The sequence below is a fragment of the Chlorella variabilis genome (genome assembly GCF_000147415.1).
Source record: "Chlorella variabilis unplaced genomic scaffold CHLNCscaffold_14, whole genome shotgun sequence".
NCBI lineage: Eukaryota > Viridiplantae > Chlorophyta > Trebouxiophyceae > Chlorellales > Chlorellaceae > Chlorella > Chlorella variabilis.
This window is the reverse complement of record NW_005435074.1, coordinates 91,329-105,088: the sequence shown is the minus strand read 5'-3', so window position 1 is coordinate 105,088 and position 13,760 is coordinate 91,329. Positions and strand designations below refer to the sequence as shown.

The 13,760-nt window shown below is 64.7% G+C and overlaps 3 protein-coding genes across 3 annotated transcripts in view; 2 read left to right on the top strand and 1 right to left on the bottom strand.

The window, feature by feature from the left end:
• The first annotated feature begins 788 nt into the window (after positions 1-788).
• CHLNCDRAFT_56212 (hypothetical protein) lies at positions 789-6,208 on the top strand. The gene is made up of 21 exons (XM_005846342.1): positions 789-849; positions 1,016-1,232; positions 1,407-1,824; positions 1,923-1,985; positions 2,104-2,187; positions 2,322-2,442; positions 2,589-2,699; positions 2,813-2,880; positions 2,997-3,108; positions 3,253-3,401; positions 3,440-3,554; positions 3,778-3,929; positions 4,168-4,197; positions 4,330-4,390; positions 4,560-4,695; positions 4,806-4,871; positions 5,050-5,155; positions 5,323-5,408; positions 5,569-5,635; positions 5,786-5,830; positions 5,968-6,208. Exons 3-21 carry the CDS (start codon positions 1,741-1,743, stop codon positions 6,055-6,057), a joined length of 1,746 nt encoding a protein of 581 aa, XP_005846404.1. The 5' UTR covers positions 789-849; positions 1,016-1,232; positions 1,407-1,740; the 3' UTR covers positions 6,058-6,208.
• A 2,147-nt stretch (positions 6,209-8,355) lies between these two features.
• CHLNCDRAFT_35997 (hypothetical protein) lies at positions 8,356-9,907 on the bottom strand (the record flags this gene model as incomplete). Its single annotated transcript, XM_005846160.1, has 6 exons — positions 9,846-9,907; positions 9,589-9,643; positions 9,326-9,484; positions 9,072-9,189; positions 8,703-8,902; positions 8,356-8,553 (listed from the first exon to the last, which is right to left on the bottom strand). Coding segments are annotated over exons 1-6 (753 nt in total), but the record flags the coding sequence as incomplete, so codon positions are not given.
• A 297-nt stretch (positions 9,908-10,204) lies between these two features.
• The window catches only part of CHLNCDRAFT_135487 (hypothetical protein), a gene marked incomplete at both ends in the record, with an annotated part of 3,914 nt that continues 358 nt past the window's right edge, over positions 10,205-13,760 (top strand). The window contains 12 exons of the mRNA XM_005846341.1: positions 10,205-10,225; positions 10,412-10,471; positions 10,565-10,670; positions 10,840-10,960; positions 11,145-11,274; positions 11,506-11,576; positions 11,787-11,927; positions 12,279-12,370; positions 12,492-12,541; positions 12,969-13,068; positions 13,244-13,395; positions 13,520-13,658. Of these exons, the coding sequence (XP_005846403.1) occupies positions 10,205-10,225; positions 10,412-10,471; positions 10,565-10,670; positions 10,840-10,960; positions 11,145-11,274; positions 11,506-11,576; positions 11,787-11,927; positions 12,279-12,370; positions 12,492-12,541; positions 12,969-13,068; positions 13,244-13,395; positions 13,520-13,658 (1,183 nt within the window). The remainder of the gene's footprint in view (positions 10,226-10,411; positions 10,472-10,564; positions 10,671-10,839; positions 10,961-11,144; positions 11,275-11,505; positions 11,577-11,786; positions 11,928-12,278; positions 12,371-12,491; positions 12,542-12,968; positions 13,069-13,243; positions 13,396-13,519; positions 13,659-13,760) is intronic.

The window sequence follows — 13,760 nt, the reverse complement described above, 5'->3', positions numbered from 1 at the left end:
CCTGGATGAATAGGATACAACGCGTTTGCCTTTCACTGATAAACTCGAGGCGAAGACAGGCCCGCCGCGTTGAGGGGCGGCTTTCCGTGCCCGGCGGCGGTGCCTTGCGCTGGCCCGCCTGCCCATCTGCCCCCGCAGATGACTCGCCGCTCATGGCACCGCCCTCCTGCAGGGCCAAGTTTACACAGGGCCAAGTTTAAAGTTGCACTAGGGCCTCGGAGGTGGCACTTCGACACCCAGCCCTTGACCGCAAAACATAAGCAGCATCCTTGCCTGTCACTGATTAGAGGCATTCATGCCTGAAGCGTGAAAGGAGCCTCACGGCTCCCGCTTTGTTGCGCTCTCACTGCCGGCGCAGCCTTCCCATCCCACCGTTGGCACGGTTACTGCTAACAAACGCGGTCTACAACTGCATCCGAAACGTGGATGCAAATGATACTGCACATATGTGACTGCCTGGCAGGGCGGCGCCTGGCGTGCCGCGCCATGTCGCCAGTTGGCGCAATTGCCGGCGTACTCCTCTGCACTGACAACTCTATGAAGTGTCCACCCTAGCGGGATGTGACACAAGAGGATGTGATGACACATGAGGGGAAAGAATAGAGCAAACGAATGGGAAGAGAGCAACCGGCATAGGGCAGCAGGCATGCATGAGGAATGACAGCAAACTACAACGGCGGGAATCGTGATACATGAAACAGTCTTGAGGAATCAAAGAGAGGCTGAAGACGCAGAAGCAGTGTATGTTCTAGTCCTGCTTGCTAAATGATGGCACCGACACAGAGCCTGGCGCGCGTGCCGCAAGCTCGTGTGGCTGCCCGGGCTGCTGCCGCTCATCGCCCCCTGCCGGTTCGTTCTCAGCTGCCTGATGTTGTACATCAACGCTAAACTGACCAGCTGGCTGCTCCTCCTTCTGTCCCTTGGCAGCTGACTGGTCCTGTTCTGTGCTCAAAGCAGCAGCCGGCGCAGCTGCGCTCGCCTCGTCACCGCCGCCGCCGCCAAAGCTGCAGTGCAGGCTGCCCTTGCCGGTCTTCTCGCAGCACCGCTTTAGCTGCTGGATTGCCCAGGCGCACTCCCGCTGCAATGAAGACACAGAGGAAAGAGGGGGTGAGACTGATGCATCGCGGCCGACACCTGCCCGCTCACCGGCGGGGTGTGCAGTGGTGCCCAACTGCCCTCAAAGGACCCCTGAAATCACTCCAACGTGCCTCGTCGTAGTTGGCCTCCACCAGGCACGATTGCACCATACAAGCTGACCGTTGGCAGGCGTTGGTCATGAGGCCCAGCACGGGCATGCCATGCGCCTGCGCTCCACCGCCGCCGGACACGCCGCCACTAGCGTGTCCGCCTCTCTTGTTCCAGTCGCTGGGGCTGCTCAGCTCCGCCTGCCTGTTTGCACTGTGCAGGGCACCTCAGTTTGTGGTCGCCGCAGGGCAAGTCTGCTGCAATCGGAGATGGGCAGCAAAAGCAGAGGGCCCCAGGAGGTTACCTGTCCCTGCAGCGTGTTGATCGTTCAGCGAGTGATCAAGCGCGTCCAGTGGATCCTTGTGGCCTCCCCTCCTTCTTCTGTGGTCGCCAGCTCAGACTGGCCCTCATCGCAGCACTCAAGCCCCGTTGCTATTGCCGCCCTGTTCTGAAAGCATCCCGCATTCGATCCGTCCGTGTCGGAGCCCACACGCAGCCCATCGCTCGAAACGATACAAGTCGGGGTGCTCTGAGGCCAGCTGCAGCAAGGCCTTGATGCTGCGGCTAGTAGCCCCAGTGGGCCTGAGCCTGGGAGCGCAACTGCCAGCAGCCTGGGCAGCAGCCACGTGCTTGGCAGCGGTGGGTCGGCGAGGCCGCCCCGGTTGCCGGTTGCCCAGCACTGTTCGGGGCTTTCCATGCTCTCTATTCTGCCTAAACCTTTGTTCCTGCCTGCGCAGAGATGTATGAGCAGCACTGGGCTCGCTCAGCCACTCGACGACCTGCCGCCTTATGCCAGCAACGTGCGTGCCTGCGCCGCCATTCACGGTGTTGGCACACGTCTGTGGTGATGTGAGCTCTCCCCATCCCGTGAAAGACATGTGTGTGCGTGCTTGCTCGTGCTACGGCTGCTGCGTGCAGCCCAAGTGGGAGCGCGTCGTGGCGGCCAAGGAAGAGGCGCTGCTGGGTGGCGGCCAGCACCGCATCGACAAGCAGCATGAGAAGGTGGGAGCTGGGGCCGGCCGCTTTGATGCCCTGCAGTGGTCTCTTTTGGGTGAACTGGCCGAGTGGTCCAGCACAGCTGTACTCTCATTGTTCCCACCCTACACATCATGCTGCCTCATTTGTGTCGTCTGCAGGGCAAGCTGACCGCCCGGGAGCGGCTGCAGGTGCTGTTCGACCCTGGCAGCTTCCGCGAGGCGGGCGCCCTGGTGCAGCACCGCTGCCACGACTTTGGCATGGAGCAGCAGCAGTTCTACGGTGGGCAGGGCGGGGCTTTGTGCAGGGGCAGTCGAAGCGGTTGATGGCTGTACCACCTCGCTGCAACCAGCAGTACCTCTGCCAGCTCACTCCCAGCCGTGTGCTGAGCGCTATGTCCCTGTGCCCTGGCATTACGGGCTGTGCAGGCGACGGCGTGATCACCGGCAGCGGCACCGTGTACGGCCGCCCCGTGTTTGCCTTCAGCCAAGACTTCACAGGCAAGCGACCTCCCTGCATGGGCAGGCCTTCAGCTGCCGGTTGGGTGATTGCCTGCCTGCTCCATGTGGCATGGCATGCCACCCGGAAGTTGCCTTCCGCCGGTACCATTTGCCCCAACTGCCGCGCGCGCTGTGGCGGTCCCCGCCTGCAGTGTTTGGCGGGTCGCTATCAGAGTCGCATGCCGCCAAGATTTGCCGCCTCATGGACCGTGCCGTGGCGGTGGGTGACCAGCAGCAGCAGGGGATGGGCATCTCTTTGGAGGATGCATGTTTCTGCGGGAGGTGCATGGCGGGGGTCTCTTGCCTGCATGCGACTTCATGCTGCCGGCGCTGCAGGCAGGGGCTCCCATTGTGGGCCTGAACGACAGCGGTGGAGCACGCATTCAAGAGGGAGTCATGTCGCTGGCTGGCTACGCCGAGGTCTTCCAGCGCAATGTGGATGCCTCTGGTGGGCCTCTCCCGCTCCGCCCCACCCTGCTCATTGTCGCTTGGCAGCCTACCAGTCTGCCGGCCTGCGTCCCCGAGGCCCCAGCTGATGGGGGATTAGCTTTGAAGCCCGCCAGCGCTGCCTCCTTCCCTGCCATGCACGCAGGCGTGGTGCCGCAGCTGTCAATGGTGATGGGGCCTTGTGCCGGCGGCGCCGTCTACTCTCCCGCCCTCACAGATTTCACGTTCATGGCGAGTGCCGCCCTGCCGGGCTTGGGCAGCCTGCGTGACTGCTTGTGGCCGGGGCGGAGTCTTGTCATGAACTCGGATGCCCTGCCCTGCTCTGCTGGCAGGTGCGGCACAGCAGCTACATGTTTCTGACGGGTCCCGAGGTGGTGAAGAGTGTGACGATGGAGGAGGTGACGCAGGAGCAGCTGGGGGGAGCCGCCACGCACACCAGCAAGTCTGGTGGGTGGTGGCTGTGTTCTAGTGAACGAGGTGGTGCTGTGTACGAAGGCCTGCTTGCTGCAGTGCCCAGTGCCATGGGCTCGGTCGCTTGGGCCATCCCACCACGCAGTGGTCGTGTTCCCCTCGCCCACTGCGTGTTGCCCCTGGCTTGCGCCAGCCCTCTGCCCTGCACCACCCAGCCGCGCCTGCCCTCGCCTGGCCCCCCATGCTCTGCCGTGCCCAGGGGTGGCGCACGGCGCGTACGACAATGAGCTGGATGCGCTGGCAGGGCTGAGGGAGCTGCTCAGCTTCCTGCCGCTCTCCAACCGCGCCAGCCTACCGCGCATCCCGGCCTCAGACCCAGCGGACCGCCTCTGCCCCTTCCTGGACTATGTCGTGCCAAGCAGCGAGCTGGAGGCAAGCACCTGCCCGTCAGGCACCCCAGCCAGCCCACGCCCACGCCCCTGCCTGCCAACAGAGCTGCCGCGGCCTTGCTGTGCCGCTACCTCGCTTTCCTCACCTGCATGCCCTGCTTTCGCGCCATGCCGCCTGCCTTGCATGCTGCCCCACGCCCTGTGCTCCAACCAAGTGTCCCGACCGCCAAATCACACGCACCCTCACACATAACCTGCAGGCATATGACATGCTGAGCGTGGTGCAGCAGGTGATCTGGTAGGGGCGATGTCGTTGGGCCGGTGCAGCATGCGGCGCTGCCCCGCTGTGCCATTGCCCCACCCCTCCTGCCGCCGGCTGCCTTCTGTTGCGTCTTGACCGCCGCCAGTTTGGAGCCCTGCAGGTGGTGGATGATGGGCAGGTGTTTGAGATCATGCAGGATTATGCCAAGAACATGATTGTGGGTGAGGAGAGATCCCAAGTTGTTTGGGCCGCTGTGCGCTGGCACCCGCTGAGCAGGGAGCGGCTGCTATGTGGGCCCACAGCCAGTGAGGCAGTGGCCGGAGCAAGCCAGCTTTCGGTACTTTGCTCCTGCGCATCGGTTCCATGCGCCCGGCCCGCTGCGCCCTGCAGGCTTTGCGCGGATGGACGGCCGCACCGTGGGCGTGGTTGCCAACCAGCCCGCGGTGCTGGCTGGCTGCCTGGACATTGACGCATCAGTCAAGGCCGCCCGCTTTGTGCGCTTCTGCGATGCCTTCAACATCCCGCTGTGAGAGGCCTGTATGCCCCTGCGGCTTGCCTGGCTGAACACGCACGCAAACACACACATCGGCCGCACGTCCTGACCAGCCTTGACCGTGAGCCGGTGGTGGCCTGCAGGCTCACCTTTGTGGACGTGCCGGGCTTCCTGCCAGGCACTGCACAAGAGTATGGGGGCATCATACGGTGCGGCTGTGGGTGGCGAGGGTGTGTTGGTGGGCGTGGGAGGGATGCTGCGGTGCCACCGTGCAGCAGGGATGATGCATCGCTGTTGGTGGGTGGTCACTAGCGGTTGTTACCGCTCCAAGGCTGCAAGCGCGCCCAGCTGTGAACACCCGCGCCCACGACCGCGCCTGCACCGCAGGCACGGCGCCAAGCTGCTGTATGCGTATGCCGAGGCCAGTGTTCCCAAGCTGACCGTGATCACCCGCAAGGCGTACGGTGGCGCATATGATGTCATGTCCAGCAAGGTGAGGGCAACATGTAGCGACAGATGCGTGTGGGGAGGGGCACATGGTACGGGGCATACAGGATGGCGCTCAGCTGAGATGTGTGCTGCGTGCCTGCCCGCCTGCGTGCCTGCCTGCCTGCCTGGCCAACCCTTTGCCTGCTCCCCTGTGTGCTCTCTCGCTTGCAGCACCTGCGCAACGACATCAACCTGTCCTGGCCCACAGGCCAGATTGCGGTGATGGGCAGCAAGGGCGCTGTGGAGATCCTGTTCAGGTGGACTCCAGGAAGGACGGCTGCATGGGGGTCGCTGCTTCACGGGATCGCTTCATCACTGCCAAGAGCATGACTGTCCCAGCCACTGACTGCCGCCCGACCCACGGGCCGCTCCACGCTGATCTCGCCACCTTTGCCCCACCCTGCTGCCTGGCTGCAGGGGCAAGGGTGAGGACATGAAGCAGCAGGAGGCGGAGTACGAGGAAAAGTTCAACAACCCGTTCCAGGTGGGGGGCAGGCTTGGGTCAGGGCTGATGCTGCTGGCTCGTACCTGCGTTTGGATGCATGGCATGAATGCGTGGATGGGGTGGATTGGCTCCGGGAGGCTGTACATTGTGCATTGAGGCTTGAGGCGTGGCTGGCGCCTGTTGGCGCAGGCGGCCAAGGTGGGGTATATCGATGACATACTATTGCCCCGCCTGGTGAGCGGAGGAATGCAGACCGGAGTGTACTTGTTAGCTTGCTTCCACCCTGGGTGGCACGCCTGGTGGAAGTTCCGCTGTGGAGACTGCTGCCGGCCGAGCCATGCCTGTGCCTCACGCCCCCGCTCACCCTGCAGACGCGGCAGCGGCTGTGTGCGGAGCTGGAGACTCTGGCGGACAAGAAGGTGTGGCGCCCAGAGCGCAAGCACGGCAACATCCCGCTCTGAAGGGTTTGGCACGGCGCGGTAGGTGACTGCCTAGCACCTGCGCCACACTGTGCTGTGCTCTGCGCTCGTGATTGGATCCCGCCGGTGTACATTACTTCATAAGTGTTTTCAGTTGATGGAATTCATGCAATATGTAACAGGCACCAATTGCATTCGCCGCATTAGCCGCTCGTGGCAAGTGCCTCCAGCATAATGTCACAGTCTGCGGCCGGGCTGGCGCCAACCGCCGACGCAGGCACCACCGCTGGCTGCACGCCGGGCAGGACTGCCGCCACTGCCTCGCGCAGCGCGGCAACCGTCAGCCCTGGCTGCTGCTGGGATTCCAGCAGGCCGGCAATGCAGTACACCTTGCAGGACGCCACATCAGCGGCTGCAAGCCCAGCCGCAGCCAGCCCAGCTGCCAGCTCTTCTGCTGCGGCCTGCACTGCCTGCTGCCAATCGGGCCGTGTTGTTGCACAGTCCTGCTGCTGTGCCACCCATGCCTGCACTCTGCACAGCCTGCCTGGCGACCAGAGCCGGCTGCTGCTTCGGCCGGTGCACTGCTGCACCCTGCCGATCCAGCCAGGCATGGTGCTGCCACTGGGCCGAGCTGCAGCAGCTGCCGCTCTCCTGTCCCGCCGATGCTCTGCCACCTCTGCATCCTCGTCGTCGCTGCTGCTGCTGTCCACGGCCAGGCTCTCATCCACAATGCATGCCACAGGCTGGATCTCCACCAGCACCCTGCAACCCAGGCGAGGGCAGGCAGGCAGGCAGGCCGCAGGAAGGCAGGTGCAGATGAGGCGCACGTTGTCTGTGCACAATCTGCCGACCTGCACAGCGGGACTGCCTGACCCTGCATTCACTGCTGGGACCAGGCGCCGACCAGAAGCGGAAAATCCTCACCCGCGCGGCAGCTCCGGTACCGTCACAAAGGTGAGCAGCGGCTGCCAGTGGCGGTGCATGGCAGGCGGCCGCAGATAGTCATCGAGATGCTCCTCCTCTCCCTCCTCCTCCTCCTCGCCATCTTCTATTTCGCTTGCACCCGCCTCTGCCTCCCGGTCCTGCTGCGGCTGCTGTAGCGCAGAAGTATCGAGCTGCCCCTGAAGGAATGCCGCGAGGTGTGCCGCTGCCCGCTGCCGCCCCTGCGCCCCAGCCGCCTCTGAACAGTAGACCGTGCACCACAGCAAGCTCTGGGGCAAGTCGGTGCGCACCGCCACCGCCACCCGCTGGCAGCTGCAACAGCAACAGGAACAGGAAGGGCAGCAGTTGCATGAAGCCAGGAGCTCTCTGTCAATCGCGTCTGCCTGGCTTATATAACTGTGCCTGGCTGGTAGAACTGTACAATGCCAAGCGAACAGAAGGCACGCACCTGAGCAGGCAGCGTACACACTGCGCCTCGATGCCGCCACGCACAACGTCCATAGTAGGTGGGTCCAGAGCAATCTGCAGCCACGGGAAAGCAGGGGGTGCGCACTCAAATTGGACAGTTGACGCGCATGGAACAACAGGCATTGGCACGCAGCTGTCTGTCCCTGGACGGCCGCCACCAGGGCAGCCGCCCCCTGACCTGCCCCGCAAAGTGCGCAAGGCCGTGGTGACGGGTGGCCTGGCTGTAGGGGCCGATGCAGGAGGGCGCCCACTCGCTGACGCTCTGCACGTGCAGCACGTGCCGCCCCTGCGCCTGCCTGCACACAGCAACAGATGCAACAGCTCAACAGGGTGCGCGCGCCAGGGCCACAGCACTCCCGCTTAAGCGCCAGAACAATGTGCAGACCAAAACACACTACCCAGCATTCTGGGCTACCGCACTACCCACCTGGCAAACAGCGCCTCCACCACCAGCGCCAGCTGGCAACCGCGGGCGAGCTCCACCGTGGCACGTGAGGGCGGGTTGATCTCGGGCAGGACGGCGGCATAGGCTGCATTGGCTGCTCCGAACTGTGCCATGGATGGCACGTAGAGGTGGATAAACAGGCTGGCGGCCCAGTCCAGGTCCATACCCGGCAGGGCGTCGGACAGGCAGCGCAGGGCCGCAGACAGCGCCGCCGCGGTGCCTGCCGCGCTGGCGAGGCCAACAGCGGTGGCGGCGGCGGTGGCGCCAGCTGGAGGCGCCACGCTGGCGGTCACCGAGCAGTACTGGGCGCCCGCTGTCACGCTGAGCTGGACCTCCAGTGCGGCGCCTGCCTCCACCCCTGCTGCGCCATCCGCCTCGGCCGCGGCCGCTGCCGACCGTGGCGCGGTGTCCGGTGCCCAGCCGGCTGCCACCTCCACCACTCCTGCCGCTGCCCTGCCTGCTGCTCCGCTGCTGCTTGGCGGCTGCCGCGGCTCCACATGGAATGATGTGGGGTGCAGCAGCGCCACGGGCGCCAGGCTGTCCTGGGAGACCACCACCGCCCGCCAGCTGTCCAGCACGATGCGTCCGTGGGTGAAGAGGGCAGGGCAGTCCAGCGTCAGGCTCTCATACTCCCCGCCCTCGCCGCACACGTTGCTGCCGTACAGGCGGCGCAGCGCGTGAAGCTGCACCACAACAGGCAGGCACGGCAGAGATGCCGGCTTGAGGGCACCCGGCCGGGGGGAAGGGACATCGCAATGTGGCGGCCGCCTGCCGCACCACAGCATCAGTAGCAGCGACAGCGTGCAGGCTGGGCGCGGCACCGTGGGCTCACCTGTGCCGGCAGCGAGGCCAGGCGGGCTCCCAGGTGCTTGGCAGGGGTAAGCCCCGCTGCCGCTATCTTCACTAGTATGGCGTCGACTTGGGCATCGATCATGCGCCGCAGCAGCACCGCCTGAGGCTGGTGCCACAGGTAGGCCAGGGAGACGAGGCCCAGGCGGGCACACACGCGCTCCACACGCGTGCGCTGGTAGTCTGGAGGCAGGGAGGTGGGGGGCGGGAGGCAGGGCGGGGGCAGGCGTAAGGCACTCCCCCGCTCCCTCGCCCTCCCTCCCCGCTGCTCTCACCAACTCACGTGCCCCAGACTGCCATGTCTGCCAGCCTGCCCTGCCCCTACTCCTACCCTCACGCCACCCCAGCTCACCCGAGGCGATGGCCCCCGAGGCCACCGCGGTAACGTCTGGGTGCGCCTGCTTGACAAAGGCCAGCAGGCAGTACAGGTCCTCCACCTCATCCCCCGCCGTATCCTCGTACACCAGCCGCTGCAGAGGGTGGCCGAGCAGGCAGGCAGTTCTTCTCGAATGGAAACGGTTCCTTCCCTAGGACAAGTGTGGCCAGAGGAAGCTATACCTGGCTGTCCTCTGCATCGTGCCCTCCACAGCCAGCCAGCCACCTCACCTGTTCTGTCGACTGCCCGGTGATGGCGCGGCGGTACAGCGGCAGGTGCATGCACTGAGCATAGGCGGCCACCAGCTGGTGGCCCACCGTCTGGTACATGTAGCTGTCCAGGTCGTCGTCGGACGCCTGGGATGGCAACAGGTTGGCCAGCGCCACAATCTGCATGCCGGGCGGCATTGCGCAGAGTTCGTGCAATCGAGCAGAAAGGTTCCTGATAGTCGGGCAGCCACGGCACACTCTTGTCCACTGCGCCAGAGCCCCACCTCGTGGCCGTACTTCTGGCACAGGACCATGTTGTAGCAGGAATCCTTGCCGCCACTGCAGCACACTCATCCAAACAGCAGGCAGTTGGTCAGCTGAGAGGCCACCACAGGCGGTGATGGAAGCGGCGGCGGGAGGAACGGCGGCGAGGCCCAAGTCCAGTGGTGGTTGCGCAGGCGAGCAAATGGCCCTGCGCAAGATGCCCAGCGGCTGCTGGGTCTCGCTGCGCAGCCCCCAAGCCTATTTGGAAAGGCCTCACCTCACTAGCGACACCACCTTCATCGTGCCGGGGTTTCACAATTCCAAGTGTCGATATGATGTCGAAAAAGCATAATGGGATTGGAGGGGCTGCGAAGTTGGCGCCATTCTACCCGAGTTTTCCACCGCATATGTGCCCTAGGCGGCGCCCCCGGCATCCAAACACTGCCAGTGACATCCAGCTTGAGACTGCATGAGTGAATGAAGTGTACCGCGCCAAAATCTCACAAAGTAGTCCCCACCAGCCCACCACCTCCGATCAAGCCGCCCCTGCGCCACCCCAGCCCGGCAGCACGCGTCAAATCGAGGACCGCATCGCCCAGTCTGTCCAGGCTGCAAGTGGGGACTGCCGCCTCCAGGATGTCGACAGTGCCGCCCACAGTGAGTGGGGTTTGTTTCTCCTGCACATGCTGCCGTGCCCGCACCAGCAACGGCGCTGGGCGATCGGATGCAGTGTTTCAGACGCTGGCAGCGGGCGATGGCAGCCGGCGGTGCAGGCGACAGTTGGCGGCAGTGAGTGGGGAGCGTCGGCAAGTTTGCTGCAACCCACTCCTGCCGCGCCCGCAGACCGGGTCCGTGTCGGAGGCCGACTATGAGGCGCTCGTCCTCAAGCTGCACGAGATTCAGGTGAGCAGCAAGGCCGGTGTTACTTGACACAAGCGGGTGCCAGCGGCAGCAGCCGGGCCCTTCCCGACCTAGCTGCCCCGCCCGCTGCCGCAGGCTGTCAAGTTTGGGGAGTTCAAGCTGAAGAGCGGGCTCATGTCTCCCGTGTATGTGGACCTTCGCATCATCGTCTCCTACCCGCAAATCCTGCACCGCGTCGCGGGTGCGTGGCGCTGCGCCTGCTGCCGCACGCCTGCCCGCTGGTTTCCTGGGGCTGCCGCGCTCATGCACTCGCCACATCACCACACAGCTGGCACCTGCATCAGACTGTCGCAGCCATGCCCGACTCCCTCCCTCTGGACCCCGGGTGCCCCCTGCTCTCCCACCTGCAGAGGCCATGTGGGACCGGGTGCGGGAGACTGAGTTTGACGTGATGTGCGGCGTGCCCTACACCGCCCTGCCCATCGCCACCTGCATGTCGGCGCTGCACGGCACCCCCATGCTCATGCGCAGGTGCGCGCCCCTGCCGCTCGCCGGCAGCCGGCTCCTGCCCTGCCCTCCGCCCGGCCTCCCAGCCAGCCTGTCACCGTTACCGCATTGCTTGCTTGCACTGCGGTAAAGCACGCCCCATGCCCTAGATGCCCCAGATGCCGGCCCCGCGCGCTGGCTGACCTGGCCCGGCTGCCTGCTGCCGCAGGAAGGAGGTCAAGGACTACGGCACCAAGAAGGCGATTGAGGGCGCCTTCACCCGCGGCCAGCGGTGCCTGATTGTGGAGGACCTGGTGACCAGCGGCATGAGCGTGCAGGAGACGGTGGAGCCGCTGGAGGTGCGGCTGCTCAGGGCTGGGCTGGGCAGGGCAGGGAGGAGGGCTGGGGCCAGCCAGGAGCGGGGCAGCACGCATACGCTGGGGAGCGGCAGCACTGGGCGGGAGCGGCAAGGCGTTGGAGAGGCCTTCCCCGGGGCCTGTGCTGGGAGAGTCTGCAGCCTGCCCTGCCCCGCTGTGTCCTGCTGACCCTGCCCTGCTGTGGCCCTTCACCCGCTGCGCCGTCGGCTGCAGAAGGAGGGCCTGGTGGTGTCGGATGTGGTGGTGCTGATTGACCGGGAGCAGGGCGGGCGGGCGCGGCTAACGTCGCAAGGGCTGCAGCTGCATGCCGCCTTCACCCTCAGGCGCGCGCCTGCCTGCTGTTGTTGTGACTTCACGCCAGGGCCCTCAGCGGGCTTCCAGCAGTCGCGGGTGGCTAGTTGCATGTGACTGCGTGGCACTGCTGCTGCTGCTGCTTCACATGAGCCCACTGACTGCCGTGACCTGTTCTCTCCTCCCCCTGCTTCTGCCTGCAGCTACATCCTCGACACGCTGGTGCAGCACAGCCTGGTGACGCCAGACGTGGCGGCCAAGGTGCGGCAGTTCATTGCCGACAACCAGACCGACAAGCCGGGCGTCATCCCTGCAGCAGCAGCGCCGCCGCCAAAGCCCAAGCGGTGAGCCATCGCTGCCGCGGTGCAGCAAGGGCTGCATGGTCGCGTGGCTGGCAGCGTGCACATTGGATGGCATTGGGAAAGCAGTGGGGGCGGCGCTCCTCGGGGCGCGGTGGCCTTTGCTGAAGAGACCTCTGCCACATCGAGCCCCCTGGGCTGGACTGCAAATTGATGGGGCGCTTCTGTCACATGTTGGCGGTGCCCACGCTCAGCCAGGGACACTTCCCCACCCGCTTGGGGCTTGCATGCATGACATTTTGGCTCCCATCCAAGAGAGCCCAGCATGTGGTGGTTGCCAGGGCTGACCAGCTGACTTTCCCGCTTTGCTTCTTCCTCTGCTGCTGCTTGCTGCAGGCTGCGGTACGAGGAGCGTGCCGCCTTGGCAAAGAACCCGCTGGGCAGCAAGCTGTTTGAGCTGATGGCTCGCAAGAAGAGCAACCTGTCGGGTGGGTGGCCTGGGTGGCGCCGCAGGCAGGCAACAGCGCGGCAGCTGCTTGATGATATGGTTTGTCCTGCTGGCTCACCTGGCCACACCTGGCTCACCCCTCCGCTACACTGTGGATGCAGTGGCGGCTGATGTGGCGACTGTGGAGGAGATGCTGGAGCTTGCCGACAAGGTGGGCGGCTGGTTATGTTGTCCTTGCGTGCCCACATCTCTGCACCACGTTTGCATACCCTGCACCCCATGGCACTCCTGCCAGTCGTCTTGTGTGTGGCCAATGCGCTGGATGATTGAATGCAAAGTTAACCATCTTTCGGATCTGACTAGCAAACGCTCTGCTGATACACCCTTCCTTGCGATGACAGCCCTGGCCCTTTTACCAATTGCCTGCTTGATTGCCTGCATGTTGCCCACCCTGCATCCGGGAGTCGCTGGATGATTGAATGCAAAGTTAACCATCTTTCGGATCTGACTAGCAACACGCTCTGCTGATACACCCTTCCTTGCGATGACAGCTCCTCCCAAGCACCATGCTTGCCCCTGCATCCCTGCCATCGTTTGCCGCCATTCTGCTACGCCTCAACCCCATTGCCATCTCGCAGGTCGGGCCGCACATCTGCGTGTTCAAGACCCACGTTGATGTGTTTGACAAGTGGAGCGACGAGTACGCTGCGCAGCTGCGGCAGCTGGCCGGCAAGCACGGTGTGTGGCGCGGGTGGGCTGGGGTGGGATGCTGCGCAGGCTGTGGGGAGGCCTGGGTGGAGAGCAGTTTATTCGGAGAGCAGTGTATTCTGCCCTTCTTGCATCAGCCCGCCTGTGCCTTGCCACCCGACACCGCGCTGCCCACCCACCGTCTCCTTTCTCTTCACACCTGCAGACTTTATGATCTTTGAGGACCGCAAGTTTGCCGACATTGGCAACACGGTGGTGATGCAGTACGGCGGCGGTATCTACAAGATTGCTGACTGGTCCGACATCACCAACGCACACCTGGTGCCCGGCTCAGGCATCATCGACGGCCTCAAGCAGGTGGGCTCGGGGCAGGCGGTGGAGCGGCCCGGAGAAAGGGCTGTGCGCCGCCTTCCTGCTGCTGCTGCCGCTGCCCAGGCCGCGTTCCTCATCCCACGCTGCTTGTGCGTTCATGGGGTTGCAGGTGGGGCTGCCCAAGGGCCGCGGCCTGCTGCTGCTGGCCGAGATGAGCTCCAAGGGCACGCTGGCGCGAGGCGAGTACACCGAGGAGGTGGTGGCGGCGGCGGAGGCCAACCAGGACTTTGTCATGGGCTACATCTCGGGTGCGTGGCTGGGCTGGGCTGGGCGTGGGGGTGCTGGGAATGCAGGTGGTGCACTGGAGGTGGACGGGCACTGGCACCTGTCCAGTGACTCGATGCGCCCCG

What these genes read in the sequence shown, in the direction of transcription:
- CHLNCDRAFT_56212 (XM_005846342.1), top strand. Translation starts at nt 1,741, where the DNA reads ATGCTGCGGCTAGTAGCCCCAGTGGGCCTGAGCCTGGGAGCGCAACTG. An exon ending in TCGACAAGCAGCATGAGAAG is followed by an intron (nt 2,188 to 2,321) that starts GTGGGAGCTGGG and finishes TGTCGTCTGCAG; the next exon opens with GGCAAGCTGACCGCCCGGGA. An exon ending in GCTGTGGAGATCCTGTTCAG is followed by an intron (nt 5,409 to 5,568) that starts GTGGACTCCAGG and finishes GCCTGGCTGCAG; the next exon opens with GGGCAAGGGTGAGGACATGA.